The sequence below is a fragment of the Aythya marila genome, assembly GCF_965140915.1.
Source record: "Aythya marila genome assembly, chromosome: 9".
Taxonomy (NCBI): domain Eukaryota; kingdom Metazoa; phylum Chordata; class Aves; order Anseriformes; family Anatidae; genus Aythya; species Aythya marila.
This window is the reverse complement of record NC_139050.1, coordinates 25,627,902-25,650,078: the sequence shown is the minus strand read 5'-3', so window position 1 is coordinate 25,650,078 and position 22,177 is coordinate 25,627,902. Positions and strand designations below refer to the sequence as shown.

Sequence of the window (22,177 nt, the reverse complement as noted above, 5' to 3'; positions counted from 1 at the left end):
TATTTCTAAATTTGGCACGTAGTCGTCAGGAGAGGAAGAGTTTGAGGGTATTTCAACTTGGACATTTCTTCTAAACAACGCAGGCAGGACAGAGGAAATCTCTGATTCTGTTTGACTTTCACTTAATTGGATCTAACCAGAAAAGTTCTGTATTTAACAGAAACAAACGCTTGAAACAGATTTTTCTGGTCCTAAGCAAAAAATAAAAATCACAGAGTACGATTAATTTGTAGTTGGTTAAGTTGACACTAAATTGTTCAGTACAAATCTTTATGAAAGAGTCAGTCCTAACCTTTTAAGTAAAAGGTTTTATGTGTCTGTTTTTCCATGTTTGGATGCCCAAAAAGATAACCTTTGAATCAAACTTCTACGCATGATTTCCAGAGTTAATAGTTCTCATAATGTGTTCTGGGGGGATGGGACTTGGCTACGCTGCTTCTCTCTGGCCTGTTTTTTTTTCTTTTTTCTTTTTAGTATCTCCTAGTGTGCAAGACTTGTACTGTTCCCTAAAATGACTGTGACTGATGTCATTGATGAAGAGCCAGATAAATTTTAAAAGTGTAGGTTCTTGGTCCAGCATGGTCAAACACTTTGTCAGTGTGCCATGCGTACAGGAGGGAGAAATGCTGTATTTCCTGAGCAAAGTAAAGCTGGCAGTGTGCGACGAAATTCTTCCAGCTATAAACATGTCTGAGCAGAGTGGAAATGAATTCCAGTCGTCTGCAGCTCATGGTGGTCAGCTGTTGAGATCTGACTATTGTGGTTCATGGGAAATTGTAGGCTGGGTGGAAATTTGAAGCTGACTGTTAGCTTGCAGTCCCTGTCCATGGATTGCAGGAGAGATCTCACTGCAGCTGGTATCCTCTGCCAGTTAGGACTGCTCTCTTAGGCACTACAAAAGCACGTAGCGTATTGCAAGTTAGTGACAACTTGAAACAGCTCATGCTTTGAAATGAAATGGGTGGAGGGTAGGATTCTGCAGGACTATGCCTTCCAAAAGTGGCAGTGCTATTAAAAACACTGCTGTACCTCTTTAAGTGGAAAAGGGAGGAGAAAGCCATAAACCAGAGCAGACAGCGTCATATCTCTTTGCAGGCAATGTCCAGGTTGTCATTAAATGACAATACATAAGGATCAGTCCATAAATCTGCAGTGCGTGTGTCAGGAAAAATAAAACAAAACACCCACAAAAGAAACAAACAAAAAAAAGATATTTGTTTGATTGTGTGACTGACCATTTGGGAATCTGGTAATCATTCAGTTCAGTCTTTTTCTAAGCCCGCTGGACAAAAATTTAGTGAACCTGTGTTGCTAAACAACCAGTGTTAGTAAAGAGAAAATGTGATAAAGGGTTAAAACAAAAATGTTTCAAAATATTTTAGCTTAATGCGAGATCGTGTGTTCCAAGTATCTCCTTTATTTTGCTGTGTTATGTGGCAGGTTTTTGTTAGCTGGTTTTCCCTAGTGAGTTTGGGATACTTCTAGTGAAGCATCTTGTAAAGGCTTCAGACAAGACTGATATCAGAGAGATTTTTCAGCAACTTTTTTTTTTTTTTTTTTTTTTTTAGCGATTGCACTGATGTCAGACTTAGTGCAAGTAATTTTAATGACCTGCAACAGCTCTAATGCCAATTTGAGCTCTTACACCCCCAGAGAGTCAAAGTGTTTCTAATAAGCAGCATTGAAATAAAGGCATTTGTTTCCTGGTAAAATTAGAAGGGCAAGAATGAGTGAGAAGCTTTCAGAGGCCAAAGGGACTCGGTATGGAGCAGAAGACAAACAACAGAGAAGAGGATTTTAGTTTCTGTTTCTCTTTTCACTGTTCCCAGTCTGTGTTTGGTTTTATTGGTGGATCAAAGTTGATGGTACATGACTACCTTGTTTAAGCTCAGCCTGCTGTGTGTTTTTGTCTCTAGTTTAACAGTTCACACTTAACTTTGTTTGCTTGAACATTTCTGGTATTGCACTTCCCTTATTACAAGAGGAAGTGCTGTGTTAATGTTGTGCTTGGAGTTGTTCCATTTCTTTTCAACCCTGTTTCTGGAAATTCCAGTCCAACCAGACCAGTAAGGCTTTTTTCGGTTTTGGCAGCTAGAGTATGGGAAGTAATTTGCCAGCATTGCTTTTGCTGAGCTCTGCCAGGTGACACCACCACCCTTTGACATGTATAATATAAAGACTTCCCACACTCTTTTGCCAAAAGGAGGAATGATCTCACCCTCAAACAAACCATTCAAATTGTCATTAGGTAATAAAAGCCATGGGTTGTATCAGGTGAAGTATAAAATGTTGCAAGAAAAGTCTACTATTTTGGGGTAGAATGAGTAATTTCTTTGCATTTTTTCACAGGTTCTTCAAAGAACTTGAAGCAAGACATCAGAACAACATCTTTATTGATGATATTAGTGATATAGTGGAAAAGCATAGTGCTTCAACGTTTGATCCGTATGTAAAATACTGCACTAATGAAGTCTATCAGCAACGAACGCTTCAGAAATTGCTGTAAGAGCTAATTTTAAAATGACTGCAAAATCACCCCCCCCCCCCCCCTTTGTAGCTGGAGTCAAAGGCTATGGTATTTGGTGCAAAACCTATGGCTTACAGCAAAGCATGTACTTACATGCTTAGCTTTTCTTCATGCACAAGTTCCTTTGAAGTAATTGAGAGTGAAAATATGCCTGGCTGCATAGTCCAATCCTATTTGTTGCCCTGTGTTATGTTCCCTTTTCTTTGATAAATTTTCTCTTTATAGATTTGTCAAAGCCATGGTTTACTTGCATGTTACATATGAGTCTGTTTGCACTCATGTTCATCTGTGGGAGGAGATACCTAAATGTTGATGCTGGTCTTGCATATCTAAATAAATAAAGCTGAAGGCTTAAGTGATACGAATCTTTCAAGCTGTACTTTCCTTGCTATTAAAATGTTTTATTAATAGTCTAGCAATTTTCACAATTCTTTGGTAAAACATTCTGTTTAACTCCCTCCTTCTTTTTCCTACCAGAGCTACAAATCCAGCATTTAAAGAGGTGTTATCACGGATTGAGTCCCATGAAGACTGCAGGAATTTACCAATGATCTCTTTCCTCATTCTTCCCATGCAGAGAGTAACTCGTCTTCCCTTATTAATGGATGTGAGAACAGTTATTTTTCTATTTTTTCCTTTATGCATATTTTTTGAATGTTAGCACTCTTGCATTCAATTCCCAGTTCATTCCAGAGAAGGCTGTAGATACTGACTTGTCTGTTGACCATGAACAGTAGCATATGCTCGCTTGTGCAGTCAGAAATTAAAAGTTTACAAGTTCTAATCAAAAGGTTTGTAAAGGATAAAAATAATTGATTCAGAAGACAAGGAAGAACCTAGCACAGAAAATGCACAGTGTTAGGATTAAAATTAAACCTTACAGTTTAAAAAAAACAAGACTTCCTAGCATATAGATTAGATAAGGATCCTTTTGCAATAAATGCTTACTTATTGTATTATCTATAATTCCTATAGATAGGAATTCATTTTTACCTCCAAGTCATGAAAATAAACTCAGTCTCTCACGTGTAAGTTATAGATCAGATTTACTCATCTTTACTTTCCAGTGTTTACATATGCTGCAGCAGCCTTTTTTTTTTTTTTTTTTTTAATAATATGGTTATTTATCTTTTATCATGGTACACATAATAGTGTGTGTAGCCTTCTCATTTAATCCTTTGGAAATGATTACCTCCTACAAAGAGGTCAAACAGAGTAGTCTGGTACAGTTTTCTTATTGCTTGTACAGTTGCACATAAGTGGATATTTTGACTTCCAGAAAAAGCTTAAAGTATTTAAAATTGGAAGAACCTATTTGTGTACAGCTGCAATGGGTTTTCACTGTAGTTTGCATAAAGGTAGAGTGGAGAGTGCAGAGCCTTTCTCTTTTCTGGAAGGATATGGCCTCCCTCTTCCACTATATTGCCACAGATGAAGACTGGCCAGAGATGGAAAACATCACACTCCTCCAAAAAGTTCTCAAGAGAGGCTTTCCTTAGTGTCACCAAGGCCTCTGGAGAAGTGACCTAGTGTTCTCTCATCTATCCCAGTACACAGCTGGGACTTCACCTCTTTGATTTCCATTAATACGTTTGTAAAATTCTGTATTTGTTACGATTTGTGCTTCTCAGTCCTCTGAAGTAACTGATATTTTATTTCAGACTATTTGCCAGAAAACTCCTAAAGATTCACCAAAATACGAGAACTGCAAGCAAGCTCTGAAAGAAGTGAGCAAGGTATGTCCTGATGGTACAGAGGGAAAAAAAAGTCTGAAACTAAGAAAGCCATGCTTTCTGCTTTTATTGCTAGTTAATGATATCTGCTGCACTCAGTTGTTCAGTTGTTCTTGTCTTACTGTGTAATCATCAGAATCAATGACAGAAGAAGAGCAGAAGTCCATTTCCTTGCATAGATTGTAAAATACATCAGGACTTTCAGAATAAATTCCAGTTCCATTTTATGTGAAACTGAGCAGATTCTCCTTTTCAAATGGGGAAATTCTAGTTCATCAATTCATATTCACACACACATACAATATGTATATGTATATGCATATATATATATATTCTGGAAATAGAAGACTGTAAAACAGAATGTTGTGGTTTGAAAAGAAAATTTAAGGATCTAAGAACTGTCTGGTTTATGCCTCCGAGATCTCAGAATTTCAGAAGCTGCAGCTCATCATAAACTGTCATTAAATGTGTTGTATTGGATACTCTTTATTTAAACAAAACAAAACCTTTCCCTACATGTTGGGGCTAGACAGTGCCTTGGGCTTTGAACATTCCTTATGTAAGGGAAGAGCAGTGAAAGATAAAAACTAAGTTGTCTTATTTAAGAAAGACCACTAGGGATTGGTTTTATTGCGAAATTTTTGCCTGTTACTTAGGAAAATACCCTAAATTCAGGAACACTATACTGCTGCCAAAACAATCATTATTTTTTTTTCTGTAGAAGCTATATATGATTTGTGAAGTGTTTGATTATGAAAGGAGAAAAGGCTTATTAATGGTTGGGAAATGCTGCATGATGTTTGTGAGGTTAAGGGGAATGCATTTTCCTGCCTGTCCTTAGCCCTGTTGTTGTACACTCCTCTTCCTCCCATGCGCAGACTTCTGACAGACTGCAGGATGCTTTAAGACTGCGTTCTAAAGGTCAGCTGCAATGAAACTTTCTCAAAGATACTGTTTGCCTTAGTTTAACAAGGTGGTGCTGCAATGTTTGTGTTGGGACTTTCTTCTCTAAATGAGTTGCAGGTGTGTGGTGGACAGGGCAGCCTGCAACATGGATTTGTCAGCCCAGAATGTTGGTTTTTGTGGGGCTGATCATTAACTTGGATCAGAGAGTATAACCCTTTTCAGTCAGATTGTCTGGCTGTAACTTTGTACCACCTGGGCTTTGCTGAAGAATAAATAGTTATTATAGTGTTGGGTAATCCAGGTTGAAAGGGACCTCAGGGTGTCATCCAGCCCAGCCTCTTTCTCAAAGCAGAACCAGCTGTTGGGTCTGAACGGGTCACTCAGAGATGCATTCAGTCTGGTCTTGAAAACATCATGGCTGTGGCTGAACAGGAAAATGTCAGGTGCTTTATAAATTTTACGCTTCCACAGATGTGTATTTTATAAAGGAGCAAGAATTAGTGTTACAAGTCTTGAGTACATTAAATGTGCTAAATACGTGTCTTGTTTCTAGTTGGTGCGTTTGTGCAATGAAGGTGCTCGGAAGATGGAAAGGACAGAAATGATGTACACAATTAACTCCCAGCTGGAATTTAAAATCAAGGTATGCTGCTATTTCTGATGGTAAACCATTTAGCATACGAATAGCTTTGACCACATGCTATGGCTTTGACTACGTGTTAAATTTTGATAGCTTCATTGCCAGCATAAAGTACATTAGCATAGGCTGTATGTGCTGGCATGACTTTCAGTCAAGGAAGTCAAGTTCATATTGTGGGGTAGCTGAAGCTTTGGAAACTCAGAGGGTAACTGAGGACTGTTGTGTCTTAACCAAGGTTGATTAAGCTTCAGGTTGAGGCTTTTCAGGGAAAGAGTATAGGAAACTTATTTTTTAATAAGAATGAAAGGGACTATTTAACTATTGCAGCTGAAATAAAACAATAAAAATTGACCAAATCTTAGCACCCTAGCATTTTATTTTCTGAAAACATCATGAGTGAGATTCAGCACACTATTTCTGTCAAGCTGTAAGATGAATTAACTCCATGGAGTGAGTGTGAGCTGGCTTTGATGCGCTAGAAAAATTGCTGTCAAGTTTTTACCATTAAAAGAGAGGCTGACCTACTACTTGACAATGAGATGATCCCAACTGTGTGACTGTCTGGATTACAGCAGCGTGATATCAAAAACAAGGTGTGGTTCCAGCCACCCCAAGATGTGTTTCTTTAAATTACGATGTATTTGTACAAGATTCTGGTAGTTCTGCTGTAAAAACATGTCACTTCCACGAGTTCCCCTTTAATTGGGAGGTGATAGAAATCAGGAAGACAGTGGTGTGTGCTGCATGCTGCTGAATTCAAGAAGGCAGGTGTGAAATAAATCAGCCCAGCTGGGTTTCCTGGTAGGTTTGTGTGCCTGCTCCTTGGTCACACCTGCGGGCAGGAGTTACCGAATTCAGCTACGGCAGCACTTCTGGCAGCGTAGGATATGCAAACAAAGAGTGAGGTGCCAGCCCGGAAGAGCAGGCTGTGCAACAGCAGACTTTGGCGTAGGTGAAATTACTTAAGATAAACTTTGCTAATGCAGTTTGTTTTTGTCATTTGTCAGCAAATTTTGTTTTGCTAGTGCAGAGTATGGTTGTACTTAAAGCTGCCTGTGTCTGTGCGACGGTGCAGGCAGGGCTTTGAAGTAGTAACAGCTAAGCGTCCTGTATTAAACCAGTGCAGGTAACTTCTTAGCTTACTTTTCAACCACAAGAATAGCAAGCATATTTGTATATGCAGATGAAATTGAATTCTATACTGTCTTAGTTTTCAAAATGAATGTTGTAGTCTTCCGCTGGAATGCTCCTGTTCAAACACAGAATATCTGAATGATGAATGAATTATCATCATTGTATTTGAAGTAAGCAGAGGTTTATGTTTTTTGAAAAGACAGTTATTAAAGGATCTTCCTCAGTCTTGCTCTGAGGAAATCCTGTTTCCAACTTGTCCAAAGGATTTTTATGTACATGCTTTGACTAAAAACTGAGAATAATAATAGTTACTTAAAGCAACAGCAATAAAATAAACTCTCATTAACAAGTGACATCACTACATTTGCTAACGAGGCTGGATAATAGTGTCAGGTATTTGGGATATTCTGAAGTGGAGTTTTGGATAGCCTGAAAACTTTGGGTGACCTTCTCCCCTCATTCATTCATAATTTTCAAATCTACAGAAGTACCTGACAGTTTTAAAATGTATTGAGTTCCTTAAAGGATTTGTAGTCTGTTACTTTCCCCATTGGAAGAGGATGCAGAAGCAAGAGGCCCTGTATAATTCTTCCCGTGGACGTGCTGTGACTAGCAACTCTCGCTAGTTTCATGGGAATAATAGCAACTTTATTTTCTTTTCTGTATTCTTTATGCAAGTTTTTTTTTTTTTTTCTTCTCTCCTCTGTGCATCTTAAATATAACCACTTAGTGGTTTTAGACCTTATCTGTGGTTTGAGAGCTTGCCAGCTGGAGTGCTTGCCAAACTGCTTTGGCCAAGTCTCAGTACATTTTATGTTCTAATGGCTTATTTTATATAAAAAGGTGGTGATATACGTGTTGTACTCTTTTGGTAATTGCAGGAAAATTAATATTAAAGAAAAAATAAGGTGCCTCTGGAATATAGTCAGTTAGGAAAATGAACTCATTTGGAGTAGAGATTAAAGGGATTTTTAGTTCACGCTCATAGAAAATCGTGAAGAAGTTTTTGTCTGCAATACCATCATCATGGTGTTATAATGCTGCTTTATAACCATTATGAATTAGGTAAACTCATTCTGTTCTTTCCTCATCTGGTGTTTTGGGATGTTTTATTTTGTTAGGTGTGACTGTAGAGCAATTACATAGGAGTTACAAGAGAAGCTACTAAATGTAGGTCATTTTTGTAAACAGCTCATCTGTAGAATTTCTTTTAATTAAGATTCAAAAGGTTTTATTCTTAAAATTTTCAACTTTAGCACCAGAAAAGCTTTTTTTCTGCAAACAGGCATTTGAGTTCAAGAACCAAACTCTTCTGTATTTTCTATGTTCAAGGACCATCTAGCCCAATGTTTCAATTTGTAAAGTCACAAGAACTGTGATGGTGTAACCTTAGGGCTATGGCCCAATGTTTTGCGTTCACGTACCATCACTTGGAACCATTACTGCAATTCAGAAAGTGTAAATATCTGGAGCTGTTTTGTTTCAAGAATTGATTTTCATACCAGTAGAGTTTAGATTCAGAGTAAGACCTTTTTTTTTTTTTTTTTTTTTTTTTTAATAAAAAGGGGAGGAAAAAAAAAAGCAGACTGTTTATATAAAACTTCAGAAATTACTTAGATTTCAATCATGGAATTTGGGAGTTCTGATTGCCACATATGGGTACCGAGCTGAATTGGCCTTTTGTAACCTGTGTGGTTTAATAATGTGTATTAATAAAATGACCATCCATAAGAAAAATGCTATGGTACAATCCCTGGAGAAAGTAATAATGTTGGATTGATGTTAGCCGCTGATACAAGATAAGTGACGGTGTCAGTTAATGAAATTAAAGAGATTTGTAACCAGATTGTTCTACTCTAACTCATAACAGAGACTTGGATAAAAATCTATTTAGGAAATATGGATTTGAAACACAGTTCTGCATTTCTAGACTGGAGAATACAGTAGAAAATGCAGTTGGTAAACTAATGGCTAATACAAAACCAGAAACGTGCAAAAAAGTTGCATAAATCAAAACAGAATGTGTGATCTGAAGTTAATTGGGAAGAAGTATCTAAAGGGAATTTGACCAAAACTCAGTACAGGTATTTTGTCTGTAATTTTGCCATTTTGAGCAATGTTCATCCGTCATTCATGTGCTGTCTCCTAACAGAAAGCACAAGGAACAGGCTTCCAGGAGCTTGGTCCTGCTTTTTGTGCTGAGTGTGGTACTGCATGGTGCTAAATAATTAAATAAATAAAATAAGATCTTTTGAATTATTTCTTTATCATGTACCATTTCAAAGTCACTACAAAATCATTCCTCAAAATTCACAACCAAGGGGATGGCCGCGCATAAAATTAGGGAGGTTAAAGTTTTGTTCCAACCACACAATCGCAGTCAAAGCACCGGTTTGGTTTTGGCATCGTGCTCCAGGGCGAGTATTGACAAGCTGAATTAGTTCACTAAAGGGCAGCTGAGTGATTAGATACAAAAAGACAATCTGAGCAGAATGATGAAGACAGCTGACAAGCTGAATGAAGAAGTACTTATACAAGCACATGAAAGATATTTTAAATGGAAAAGAAGCAGTTGTCTTCGTTAGTCTAATCATTACAGACATAACGAATTTGAGCAACAGCAGAGAAAGTACATGTTTTTGATAAGCTGAAAGCCTGTTATGTGTAAAGTAGAAACAAAAATTTGATTATTTCGCATGGGGTAAAGAAAAATGTACATAAGTTAACAGTTAAGTGCCCTTTCACTGCAGTGGGTTTTAGGTACAAACATTAATAAACACGGGCAAAGTGGATGCCTCTTCTCCAGGGGCAGTGTGGACCTGCTGTTGGAGGGTTTGCAAGGTACAGGACGTGCAGCTTGGGCTTCGCCTGCAGAAGTCACCCCGTGAGTCTTCTGTTTTGGTGCCAGACATCTTCAGGTGCTCCATCCAGCACGCATGCTGTACCTGGAGGTGCATAGACACAACATTGTCAACATCTTCAGTTTTGAAATTAGGACTGAAATAGGTCATCCCAGAGATGACAGGTGGGACTTAGGAAGGGGTACCTTTATCAACAGCCACTGTTCTAAGCATAGAAGAAACCTTTCCTCTGTGTGGCACTGAAACCTGTATGAACCCACGTACTAGCTCTGGTCAGCTCAGTGCTAACAACTGTCAGTGAGATCACTGACGGAGGAATCTTGGCCCCTGGGAGATGTTGCAGTGCTGGCAGCACTGCAAGGGACCTTTGTCTTCCAGGCATCACGTCAACGTACGGCTTCAGAGAGGATCTGTTCTCTATGACGGGACATGCAGGCTCGCATCTCCATTCACGTTCATGACCCAGAGAAACAAAAGGTCCTTCTGTGGTATCTACTTCTCCAGCAGTTGGGAATAGTTTGGATTAATAAAGCCTGGCCTTTACATTAGACAGCTATTATCCTCTTTGGCTTGATTCACCTACTTGAGATGTTGGTCCTCACCCTAACCCAGAGAGAAATAGAGCTCCTGGCTCCAGAGGACTTTTAGAGTTCAGTTACATCAGCTAGATAAAGAGGAGCTTACGATATCTTTGGTTATCCATCTCTGATAAAGCTATGGCAGCGGACTGGTAATTGTACAGTATTTCAGGAGCTGCTAATGAGAACAGGAAGCACTTGGAAAACTTCCTGCTATCAAAGGAAGAAACAGGTTATTCTGCGCGCTGAGTGCCTTGGGAGGGTGATTCTCTTCTCATAAATTGAGGGCTGAAGGTTTGTGCAAGCCTGCCTGTTTGTACACACACAGTGAGTTATCAAGGCTGGCCTGAGAGGGTGCTGACGTGTACCTCGTTACAGCAGCATGCCAGGAGCAGCCCAGCCTGCCTGCCCCTGCAGCTGCAGCAGCAAGTTACAAAGGGGTTGTGGTCATGTACAGGTACCTTCCTGACGGAATGGGAGCAGAGAAAGGAAAAGATGAAATTCATCCTCAGGAAGGACACTTATTTCATATGGCCTTTCATAAGTGGATACCTTAAGGTCCTGTAGATTCAGACATTTTTCATACCATTGGTAGATTTATGATGACACGAACAAACTGTATTGTTTAGGCATGTTACAGCATCATTTTAACTGACTTTAGAAATGTGCTGAAAGGCAGTGTAAGATGCTGTAGCCCATGTGTTTGAGATGAAGTGCTGAAGCTTTTCCTTCCAACTGTTTATGCAGAAAAGCTGTGAGAAAAAATCAAGTGTTCAAAGAATGATTGCTTTCTCTATGAAAGCTGAAATAATTCCCAGAGACAGTAATTTTAATCTCCTTTGGAGATCTCATGTAGTTTGGTCCATCCTGAAGCATATGACCAGTCAAGTCTGTTCATTTTTGTCTTAGATGAGTAACTAGGTCATGAACATGAGCAATTTTCAAGTATTTGCAGGCTATTACTTGTGGGTTATATGAATGATAAAGACACCTTAAGCATTGGAATCCCTGTTTTGTGCTTGTACTCATAATCCCTGAGCTCTGAGTTTATCTGAGCAGTTTTTCCAAATATTTCAGACTGTTACTTGATTTTTTTTTTTTAATTCTACTTATACAAGATTAAAATATTATTTTTTTCTTTGTAGCCATTTCCATTGGTTTCTTCTTCACGATGGCTTGTGAAAAGGGGTGAATTAACAGCATACGTAGAAGACACTGGACTTTTTTCTAAAAGGACTTCTAAACAGCAGGTGTACTTTTTCCTTTTTAACGATGTCCTCATTATCACCAAGAAGAAGAGGTAAGAGCTTCACCAATGTAAAATCGTCTTTCTGTTCAACTCCTTGCGTCACGAAGAGAGCATCTAAGTTATCTTTTAAATTTTCATGCCTTTTGTGCGTGCCTCACCACACGGGAAATGAGAGCCAAAACTTCCTGGCTTTGCAAAGCCGAACTTTATTGCATCCGCAGCATTTTTGCATGTTTGCTAGCCATCTGCTTTTTTGAAAGAATGAATGAGATTCAAAGAGATCTGGTACATTTGCAGCATAAAATGGGAGGAAATACGGATTAAACTTGTGTTAATTACATTCAAAATTTGTGAAACATTTTGTATGTTTCAATACACTGTGTCTGAGAAAGTAAATGAGTTATGAAGGTATTTGAGTTTCTAACATTGCTCCATCAGACTGCATTTAGAAATTACAAGTAACTGCTTGTTAAATGGGATTTAGTTTTTGCAAACTCGATTGAAATTCTGACTTGTCAAACAAATTTAAAAGGTCATCCTTGGTGCCTTAAGAAAGGGAGATTTTTTGTGGGAGGGTAAAGTGATATTCTTTCCCTTCTGTGCTTTACCATGTTGGATTGCTCTTGAGAGAGATTGATGGGAAATCGCTTCTAGTAGTCTCCACTTCTATTTTATCTCTAGATTCGAGCGGACGCTTAAAATCATTTAACGGAATTGATATCCTCTGCTATTGCTGTTAAATAATACTTGATAGATAAACTTTCTTCCTGAGGCTGAAAACCATTTTGAAGAATAGTTTTGCATTTGAATTGATCAGTTGAACCAAATACCAGCTATTTTTAAAAGATAGCATTCTGTGAAACTTCTTAATTTAAATCAGAAATTGAGGAATGAGATAGAATATTAAATCTGGGAAGAGAATGTGACTATTCAAGCAAATAGAAAGATAAAAACGAAGGAAAAATATATTTAAATCAAAGAATTTTTATGCAGATGAGCAGAAAGGCGAATAGAGTTTTCCCCAGCTATCGTAATGCTGGGAGCACATTTCTGAGATTCAGTGTTTATCAAAGTTCACGCTGCAATGTTTCTTTGAAAGTCCCTTGCTAAATCCCTGGCAGCAGATCAGAGTTATGCCTCATGTTTTTAAACTGCGCGTTTGTTTTCTCACGGGATGGCTCTCAACGTATTGCTGTGTTGGTAGCTAAGTAAATGTCTGAGTTAGGAAAACAATGAAAAGCTATTATCTGTGTTGTTACAGTGTTTATTGGTTTCCTATGTGATGGCTTCTTGTCCAGATTATAAAACAGATTTTTATAGCAACATATTTTATTCAAACTTTGGATTTATAATAATTTCCAGCTGTTGGAACTGAAATGTCATAACTGGGCCCAGAAGCCAAAATTAAGGAAAACTTGATGTTAATGATCAGATTTATCTGTTCACCTGAAGAACACCCCCAAGCAAATTAGGTAGGATGGAAAAGGATTGGTTTGTATGAACATCCCAAATATTCCGAGCACGAAGCTTACACTTGACCTGAGTGGGTAAGCTTATTCATAATATTTGAGCTTTTGGTGATCTGTTCTCCTGCCCACAGCGTTGCTGTGGACACCACGGCAATGGACAGCAACACTTGTTGACAGTTGAGCTTTCTATGCTTGTGTTTTAGCCGAGGAGTTGCTTTCTCAAAAGATTCTTAGCATTGCACACACAAAAAATCACTCGACTGTGCTAAAAATACTAATTACTTAGTGCTGCAGTCACGCTGCTTAATCCTTTCTCCCAAAGTGAATCCCCGGCCGTCCCGGGGAGCAGTTTGCCGTATAAGTCGAAGCAGCACGCTGTGCCTCCCAGCTCCTCGCTGTGCCTCCCAGCTCCTCGCTGTGCCTCCCAGCTCCTCGCTGTGCCTCCCAGCTCCTCGCTGTGCCTCCCAGCTCCTCGGGGCCCGGCGCTGCCTGCCCGGCCCGCAGCCAGCAAGGGTCAGCAGCCCCAGTGCAGCGAGGCTCGGCGCATCCCTGCTCACGGGCTGCTTTCAGGAACGATTCCCATGCGTCAGAATCACCGCTGCGAGAACTGCATTTTGAATACTGAGTGAGCAAGGGTTCCCAAAACCTTTTTATAATGAGAATTACGACATTTTAGCTACGAAAAAGATAAAGGGTGTGTTGTATACTTACAGTTCTCCAGAGGTCTTACGCTTTAACTTTAATGATGCTTTATTAATCATAATCTTCCTCAGCTACAATTTCACCTTTTTGTTGAAATTGCAAGGTTGTGCTGTGTTCTCTGCCCCATTCAGTAGGTTAAGTGGCATTTAGCTACCACAATCTCTTCCTTTTTAATGGACACTGAAGGTAATATTCTGACACGAGGAGTAGCAGGCAATATAACTCACATCTTGAGAGTTCTTTCTGTCTGTCTCATGATTCACATGGACTACACTACAATTATTGTTATTTGTGTCACCTTTGGGAAACTTGCTTTTGCTTGAGCTAGTGAAAAAATGCTTTCACATTGCAGAGTACGGTGACAGTAGCGCCTTATTAAAATATGGGTTATTTACTTTATGCATACTGCTTTTAGGTTTGTACCTATTCCCTTCAGAATGAACTTTCAGCTTTCCTCTTCTAAATCCCAAACCACAGATAAAAGTATCATCCATCCCCGGTGTGGCTGATGAGCGTAACTGCTGGGTTCAGATACCCATTTGCCTGCTGTCAGGCGTGGTGGAGCTTCCATAGCGGGCATTTTGCAACTGCCCTCGGGGAAGAGGAGACTGGGCTACAGAGGAGGTGATTCCCTGATACCTCAGGCAGACCTGGAAGCTTACACTGTAACAATACTCTGCTAAAAAGGGGACACATAGGTAGCTCTAAACTTTACAAAAGTCAGGTTCTTCCTTTTTTCCAGCACGCCCTTTTGAAGAGGTGGTTGCATGTTCTGGATCGTAATGCTCAGAGCTGCCTATGAGCTTGCTCTGCATGCTGCGGAGCTCAAGGGAGCTCCAGAATTAATGAAGACCTGTTGTGTCCAACTAAAGTAACACTGCTCACTGAGCTATTCGTAACATCTACCAGCAACGTCCTGAGATCTTTTAGAAGATTTCAGATGAATTGCAAAGAGATGTATATTTTTGTATGAGGATACATTTATTGAATACTCTTCTCTCCCATAATATCCCCTAAGGACACTGCTAGAACCCCATCTGTTTTCATGGCTCTATGGCTTGTCAGCTCCTGAGATTGCCTTGACATTGGAATGCAGCTGGACCTCATACACTGGAAATCACCCAAAGGTTAAATGCTACTTGGGAATGTTACCTGTTCACAGCTGCTTGAAAAACATGCTATTTTAGCCAAGATGCCAGGAATGATTTTGTAACTAAAGTAATCATGTTAAAAAAGTGATTAAAAATTGCTGAAGATTTATAACGGACATTTACTGCTTTTTTTTTTTTTAAATATATATATACATGTGATAAGGGAAATAAGGAGAATCACCACATGCTTTCTGTTAAAGAATAGGTGGCCTAGAACTCGTGTCTGGTCTTCATAAAAGTGCCTCCAAGATGTGCAGGCCTTCCTTGTGAGGGGATATAAAATAGCCCTGTTGCTATGTGTTCTGAGTCAAAATAAGAGTTTGGCAAAAAGTTCAGCCATAAACTGAAGGTGCACGTCAGCGCGTCTGTGTTAGCTGATTACTGTCATTTTAAAAAATGTGTTAAATGTCCCTCCTGTTACTGCACTGCCTGGTGGGAAGATTTCGTCCCCATTTACGTCCACCTGCTTGCTCTGACTGCGGTGCCTCCAGCCCTCAGCCAGCGGTACCCGTGCGCTGCTGGTCAGGAGAAGTCTGTGGGCCTCCCGGAGAGCACAGGGGTAGAAAGATAAAGGCTCCTCAGTAGTTCAAAGCAGGCTGTTCTGTTGAATGGAGATAAGAAGAATTTGTAGAGGTTTATCTCAGGTGATTAATTAGTTAGGAATGCATTCATTATTTACTATGCAAATGTATGGACTACTTTTCTTTCTTTTTAGGTTCAGGATCCCAATGACTTCAGCATCCCTAGCTGGTTTTGCTGGTTCTGTCCTTGGCTAGGCAGCAATTGCTGCGTAAAAGTTGTTTAAAAACGGAACTGACTTCTTAAAAACAAACAAGGAAGGGGAAATCACACACCTGGTGGAAAACTAAGCATTTTAATTTTGTGTTTTTCTTTTTCTCCTTTGTTTTACAGTGAAGAGAGTTACAACGTCACAGATTATTCTTTAAGGGATCAGCTTGTGGTACAACAGTGTGACAGTGAGGACCTGACCTCTTCTCCTGTAAAGAACACTTCAGCTATGCTGTACTCGCGGCAGAGCGCTACAGTGTACCTCTTCAGGTTGGCAGTCCTCAGTAACCACGCAGGAGAGAAGGTGGAGATGCTCTTGGGAACAGACACTCAGTAAGTAAATAGTTATAACTTCTGTAATTTTTCACCTGATCATCTCAACAGGTTGTTGTTGCTCTCCCAGCTCCCTCCCCCCCAAAAAAAAGGTCGTATGAAATGCCCAGCCTTTCTTTGTTTGCAAAGTTTAAAAGAAGGTGAAACAAAACTGAACAGTAGAGTTTGCAAGCAGGCAGTCTATGATATCTGATCAGCAGTGACCGAGGAAGGATTACATTAAAAATGACCCCGTATTTGTCACGGGCCACGCTGGCGTCCTGTTCAGCAACGCTGGAGAGTTTGTTGTTCCACCTGCTGACTGCTGTGATTTGCACTGTTTTTATTCCATTAAGTGTGCACTTCCAAAGCTAGGCAAGGTAACAGTGACAAGCCTTTCTGTTTTTTTAATGATTGGCAGAGAAGAAGAATGTGCAGCTTGTATAAGATCCTAGATAGAGGAATAAATATTTACTGGAATAAAATAGAGCCTCTCCAAACCTGGTTCAGTTTCTCATGGATAATCTTGTCATGAGAGGGCTCAGGGGTTTTAAGTCCATGTCATGTTACTGTCATTCTATTTTCTTGATGTCATGTTGTAGGGATAATAGCAAATTGAGTACACATGCTAAAATTATGTAAACTGAAGTATCTGTTACTAGGTGCTATTGTTTTAGGTCTTCAGACCAAGAATTAACTGTGCTTCTGCCTCAGAGACTGCCAGTTCCCTAGCCAGTGAGTAATGGCGTGGCCATGCCTTGCAGTGTGTTATATTAATACCATTAGGATAAGTAAATTGAGAGCCCATTAGAGGGTAGAATAGAAAGGAAAGATGACAAAGCTCCACTTGTATGTTGTACGGTGTGGTCTGAAATAGAGTTCTCATCACAAAGCCACGTCTGACTTTCTGCATTTTGCTGGCTCTTCCAAACCTGCAGCCAAATGGATAAGTACAAAGCTGGTGGTGCTGTTTTTTCCCCAAGTAATGCAGCAAGGAACAAAAAAAGGAACTAAAAAAATACATTGAGGTAATGCAGAGGGAGTCCATGTTGATGCAAGGTACAGTGAGCTACAGTCGTGCATTGCTTCAAGGTGCTGAAAGATTATCTGTGATAGCTTTGCATAAAAATGCTTCTCATAAACAGGAACCAAAAATCTTAGGTTTAACACTTCTTATTTTTGCAAAAAAAAAAAAAAAAAAAAAAAGGAGAACTGACATGACCATTCCTAAACAGTAAAGACTTTTTGTTGCATGTTAGTTGGAGAGGGTTTTCATCAGAGGGAAGGTGTGTAAGTCCATGTAATGTTGCTGAAGACAGCAGAGTATCTGAAGGGTAATCCAGGCTGAAGATAATAATAATGCTGGATTTCTGAATCCCTTCTGGTGGTTATTGGTGAGGCAAACATGCCAGGGCTGCAGGACAGGGATTTACGGGGGATTGGAGGGGGGAGCGTGGGGAGAAGCTTGTATGTACAAAATTAAAGGTGGTGTTTTCCAAACTGAGCTTAAAATGCAACCCTTCTGATTCCGGCAAAGAGCAGACTACAGGCTGTCAGCGCTCTCATTTGCAGTCCTCACTTAGCGTCAAGACAATTAGCTCATTCTAATTAAGCCAAATCTAGTGAAAGTTAATTATTGTTCTATTTGCTTCTTACAGTAGGATGACCTCAGGCTTTAGTGGCGGGTAATGTAGTTTAAAATTACTTTAAAGACAGAGTAAGCAGTGTAGCTGCCATTAACCTTTCACCGTGCCCTGGATGCGTTTTTCCCGTGCGAGGTTCAGAGGCTCCCAGGCACAGCCCCTCAGGACCCGGCTGTCTTTGGAGCTTACGGAGAGGGTCTGACTGCCCCCTGCCTGGCACAGCTCTGGGTCTGGGCACTCTTGGTGTTCAGGTGCTGTCTCTATTAAGCATCACAATACCTCTGTAGCTACGTGACTGGTGTGTGGCATACCTCAACTTCTCTGCGTAACGTTTCTGACCTGCGTTGCCTGCATACACTCCCAGTTTAAATTGTGAAGTGCTCAGTTTCTGGAGCAGTTTCATTTGAGCTTCTCTAAGTCTCTGGATCATTGTTGAGATCCCAGAGACGACTGTGGACAATGAAGGTTAGTTACCCAAATACTACAAACATGACAACGCTCTGAGATGTGGTTGGGGCTTTGGGTGGCCCTGTGTGGACCAGGAGCTGGGCTCGGTGACCCTTGTTGGGTCCCTTCCAACTCGGGATGCTCTGTGGTTCTGCTTCCACTTGAACTACAAATGGGACTGAGTTACCGCTGTTGGTTGTTGTAGCGTAAGTACGTGGTAGGTCAAATACTTCTCTAATATTTTCTTCTGAGTGCTGGAAGTTGAGATGTGGGTTTCCTGCCTCACTTGCCTGTTAGCAAAGAACTTCCCTCAAATAATCATTGGGGCTAAGGGGTAAGTGCCTGAAGTAAAGTGGAGAGCAATGAGTGTCCTGTTGTTGCAAGCAGTCTGTACACCTGCCTTCTGCAGTGCGCTTGGATGTGCAGCTGTCTCTCCAGGAGTTACCACTGCGGGTGGCAGCAAACACTGAGCGGAGTGTGTTGGGTCCAGTGCTGAGCGGTGCTGTCCCGGGGCAGCTTTGTGAATCTGCACCACAGCGGGGACGGTGCGGGAGCGGAAACTGCAGGATGGGATGGAGGAGGAGTTTGGCACTGCCGCGGGGAAGCTGGGGAGCTGCGCTGGATAGAGGTGGTCCTTGTTCTCCTGGGGCAGTGCTGGAGTGCTCTGCTTTAGAAAAGGGCAACAAGCAGCATCTTGTTCTTTCGGGTGCGAGTCTCGGAGAGGCCATCGCTTCTGTGTGGTGCCATTAACATCCACACAGCCCTTCACAGAAGTGAAAGATGGTATCTGTTCCGCGGAGGCTGGGGGCGGGACACAAGACATGAAACAGAACGCTCCAGACGCATCCCAGCCTGGAAAAACTTACAGTTTTAGGTTTGCTTTCAAAGTTTAGAATAACTCTGAAAGAAACTATAGATCATTAATGATTCCTATTAAAGATCTTATTATAAAGTAAGCAGATGATTCAGACTTGCTTGGAAATGTGATTTTATTGGGAAAAAAATGAAGCACATTTTTAGTTGTCTGGGCTTTTTATAAAAAGACATTTTGTTCTACAGAATATTACTGCTTGCCTATATAAGGTTTGTGATAGAAATAGCAGTTCAGCAGATTGTCTTTCAAGGGAAAAAGTCTCTGACAATACCTCCTTGATTTGAAAACTTTTAATAGAGCGTTACCGTGTGTGGTGTGCTCAGGGCACCGACACTCCCAACTTTTTGTAACTTGAGGCGAGCGCGATGGGGAGGGCAGCGGCAGGAGGAGGGCCCAGCTGGACGCTTCAGAGCGCTCGCTGATCGGAGCGATGCATGTTCAAAGTGAAATGTTTGTGTTGACTATGATTTCCAGCGCAGTTTGATCGCGTTGTGTCACTTCGTGTGGCTCGTGGTTCCCAGGTACAGCAGTAGAAGCGCAGGGTCCGGAGCGTTACGGTGGCATTACAGCTCCAGCAGCGGGGCACGGCCGGCAGCTGCGGGTGGCATCAGGGGAAGGCTCCTCACAAACCTCATGTGTCTTTCGTGGCCTGTTCCCACTGAATTACAGCTCTGGAGCAGCTGTAATTGTGCCTGCTGCTGGAGGCGGAGGGTTAAATTACAGGGTCACTTAGCATTAGATGATCCACTGGCGCTGGCATCTTTTTGTGTTTGTCTCCCGGTCTGTCTGTTTACACAAGTAACATCGATTCCCTTGAAAAAATACACAGAAAGCTATGGAAGGACAAAGGCTTTTTTGGTCAGAGGTTGGACTCGATGATCTTGAGGTGACTTCCAACCTAGACGATTCTGTGAATCTGTGATTCCCTAGTCTGGCTGAGAGCCGTGGTTTTTGGACTGGATTTTTCGTATGCTCTTAACACTGCCTGCTGGAGAGAGGATGACTTCAGTGGGAGCAAAGTTGTTTTGTGTTCACCAACTATCTGGTGTACGTGGATTTATGAAGAAACACATATTTAGATAGGAAGGCAGTCTGGTATTATCCCATTTTTTAAGAGTTGTTTGAAAGGAAATGTAATTTTCTTATTAAGACTGGTTATGGGAAAATACGAATCTGTAAATAACATGTTTCTAAAAATAAGAACAAAATTAAGGTTGTGCAAAATTGTATATGTTTTCTTACTGTGGTTGAAACACAAGTTTAGCACTGGTTTCAGATTTTCAAAAAATGGACAACTGCAGAAGACAGATGTTACTATTTTTTGTTAAAAACTCAAGTTATCTAAAGACAAAATTTTGAAGAAGAAAATTCAAGTGGATTATTTAATTTTGTTTAGATTAGTCATAAGTATTGGTCTCAGACACTTAGAGAACTTTACCTGCATTACTTAAAAAATAATTAAAATAAGGGTATGTAAGATGTGATGCCAGTAAGAACCATGTGTGTATAGGCATTTTTTCTACTTGCTTAAAATGTTTGTGTTTGAAGAGTGTTATTACAAGAAGTAGTATCACACCTGGCCATGTTTTGAGAGGAGGAGAAAGGAGGTTATGTTTAGTTTTTCTTTCACAATAAGAGGAAGAATTTAAATACAGAACCTTGAAAAGGGAGTAGTCTTGATCATTGTTCAAGAGCATGAGTTGGGAAACTGAATTTTGTTTTTGCTGTTTGCAGAAGTGAAAGAGCTCGCTGGATTACGGTGCTTGGGCAAGACAGAGATGGGCAGAAGACTGACAGAACGAGTAAGTTGCAAGTACTGAGATTTTTGAGCACTCTGACATGAGAATAGAAGTGCACTGCCCCTTAGCGGGGATTTGAGCAAACACATCCTTAAAAATGTCACCTTTCTTTTCCTGGGCTGTGTTACTTTAATATACATGAAGCTGTCATCGCTTCCTTCTTTGAGGAGTTTTGTTTTGCCCAGTTATTTCTGTTTGCGTTCATTAACACTGGTCAGTTGTTTCAATCTGTTACCAAGAGCAAAGCTCCCTTCTTCGTGTTTAACCCAAGTTTGTGTGGTTGCTCAGGTGGGAAGCCATCTGCAGCATTTGCTGCCACCTGCGTGGTGGGTGGGGTGGGGCAGGGCATGTGCTAAGACACACTGATTTCTTCAAATCAATTATATACACGTTTGAATAGAAGATTTGAAATGGAAATATTGTAATTCAGCCTTTCTTTTCTTTTTCTTCCCCAGCTTTGACTCAGGTAGAGATCATCAGAACCTACACAGCAAAGCAGTCAGACGAGCTGTCTCTCCAAGTTGCTGATGTTGTTCTGGTTTATCAAAAAGTGAATGATGGTGAGTATGCATTGTTAGCAACCCTCTCTTACCACTGCAGATGAATCCAGCTAGAAGAATTTGTTTCCTAATAGAGTTGGCCAGATGATGAATAAAGGCTAAGCTTCCAGGAAAAACTTGAGCATTTAGGCTCAAGTTCCTAAGGACAGCCTCTGTTTAGGCAACAGCTGTTTAAAGTAACTCATCACCAGTCATAACTTATATAGATAAATCATGAATGCGGTGACACTGACTCAGAAGTTCTGACAAAGTGCCTTTAAAATTACTTGAAGAGGTTTGTTGCTCCCTGTCTGTTCACGCCTGCAGGCTGGTATGAAGGGGAACGACTGCGGGATGGTGAAAGAGGCTGGTTTCCCATGGAGTGTGCTAAGGAAATCACGTGTCGTGCCACGATCGACAAGAACATGGAGCGGATGGGACGCTTACTTGGACTTGAAACAAATGTGTAGATGGTTTTTGCTTCTTCATACTGTACTAGAGGATTTGCACTAACTGCTGTCAGCGGGGAATGGCTGCATGCACTACAGCTCTCACATGGAAGACGTGGGTCACAGATGTGTAAAATCTGGTAACAGAGCACTGATGTTTCAGATAGCCCGTTTTGGTTTGCATTTTGAGAGCTCTGAACTGATGCCTGGCTTGAACTGTAGCAGATTTCAACTAGAAGTAGTTTCTTAGGCACTGGAGATCAGCTTTGCTTTTTTTTTTTCCCCTCAGATTTCCCTTTCAACTTTAGTTCCTTCATCCCTGCTCTTTGCTTACTCTTCTGCCACTCTTTTTTGATCATTTTGACTTACTTTCTT

The 22,177-nt window shown here is 40.6% G+C and overlaps 1 protein-coding gene across 1 annotated transcript in view; it reads left to right on the top strand.

The window, feature by feature from the left end:
* ARHGEF26 (Rho guanine nucleotide exchange factor 26) overlaps positions 1 to 21,825 on the top strand; it is a 46,819-nt gene extending 24,994 nt beyond the window's left edge. The window contains exons 6-14 of the mRNA XM_082767161.1: positions 2,350 to 2,502; positions 3,005 to 3,134; positions 4,189 to 4,263; positions 5,720 to 5,809; positions 11,525 to 11,679; positions 15,863 to 16,072; positions 20,750 to 20,817; positions 21,270 to 21,374; positions 21,681 to 21,825. Of these exons, the coding sequence (XP_082623287.1) occupies positions 2,350 to 2,502; positions 3,005 to 3,134; positions 4,189 to 4,263; positions 5,720 to 5,809; positions 11,525 to 11,679; positions 15,863 to 16,072; positions 20,750 to 20,817; positions 21,270 to 21,374; positions 21,681 to 21,823 (1,129 nt within the window). The 3' untranslated portion in view covers positions 21,824 to 21,825. The remainder of the gene's footprint in view (positions 1 to 2,349; positions 2,503 to 3,004; positions 3,135 to 4,188; positions 4,264 to 5,719; positions 5,810 to 11,524; positions 11,680 to 15,862; positions 16,073 to 20,749; positions 20,818 to 21,269; positions 21,375 to 21,680) is intronic.
* The last annotated feature ends 352 nt before the right edge of the window (positions 21,826 to 22,177 follow it).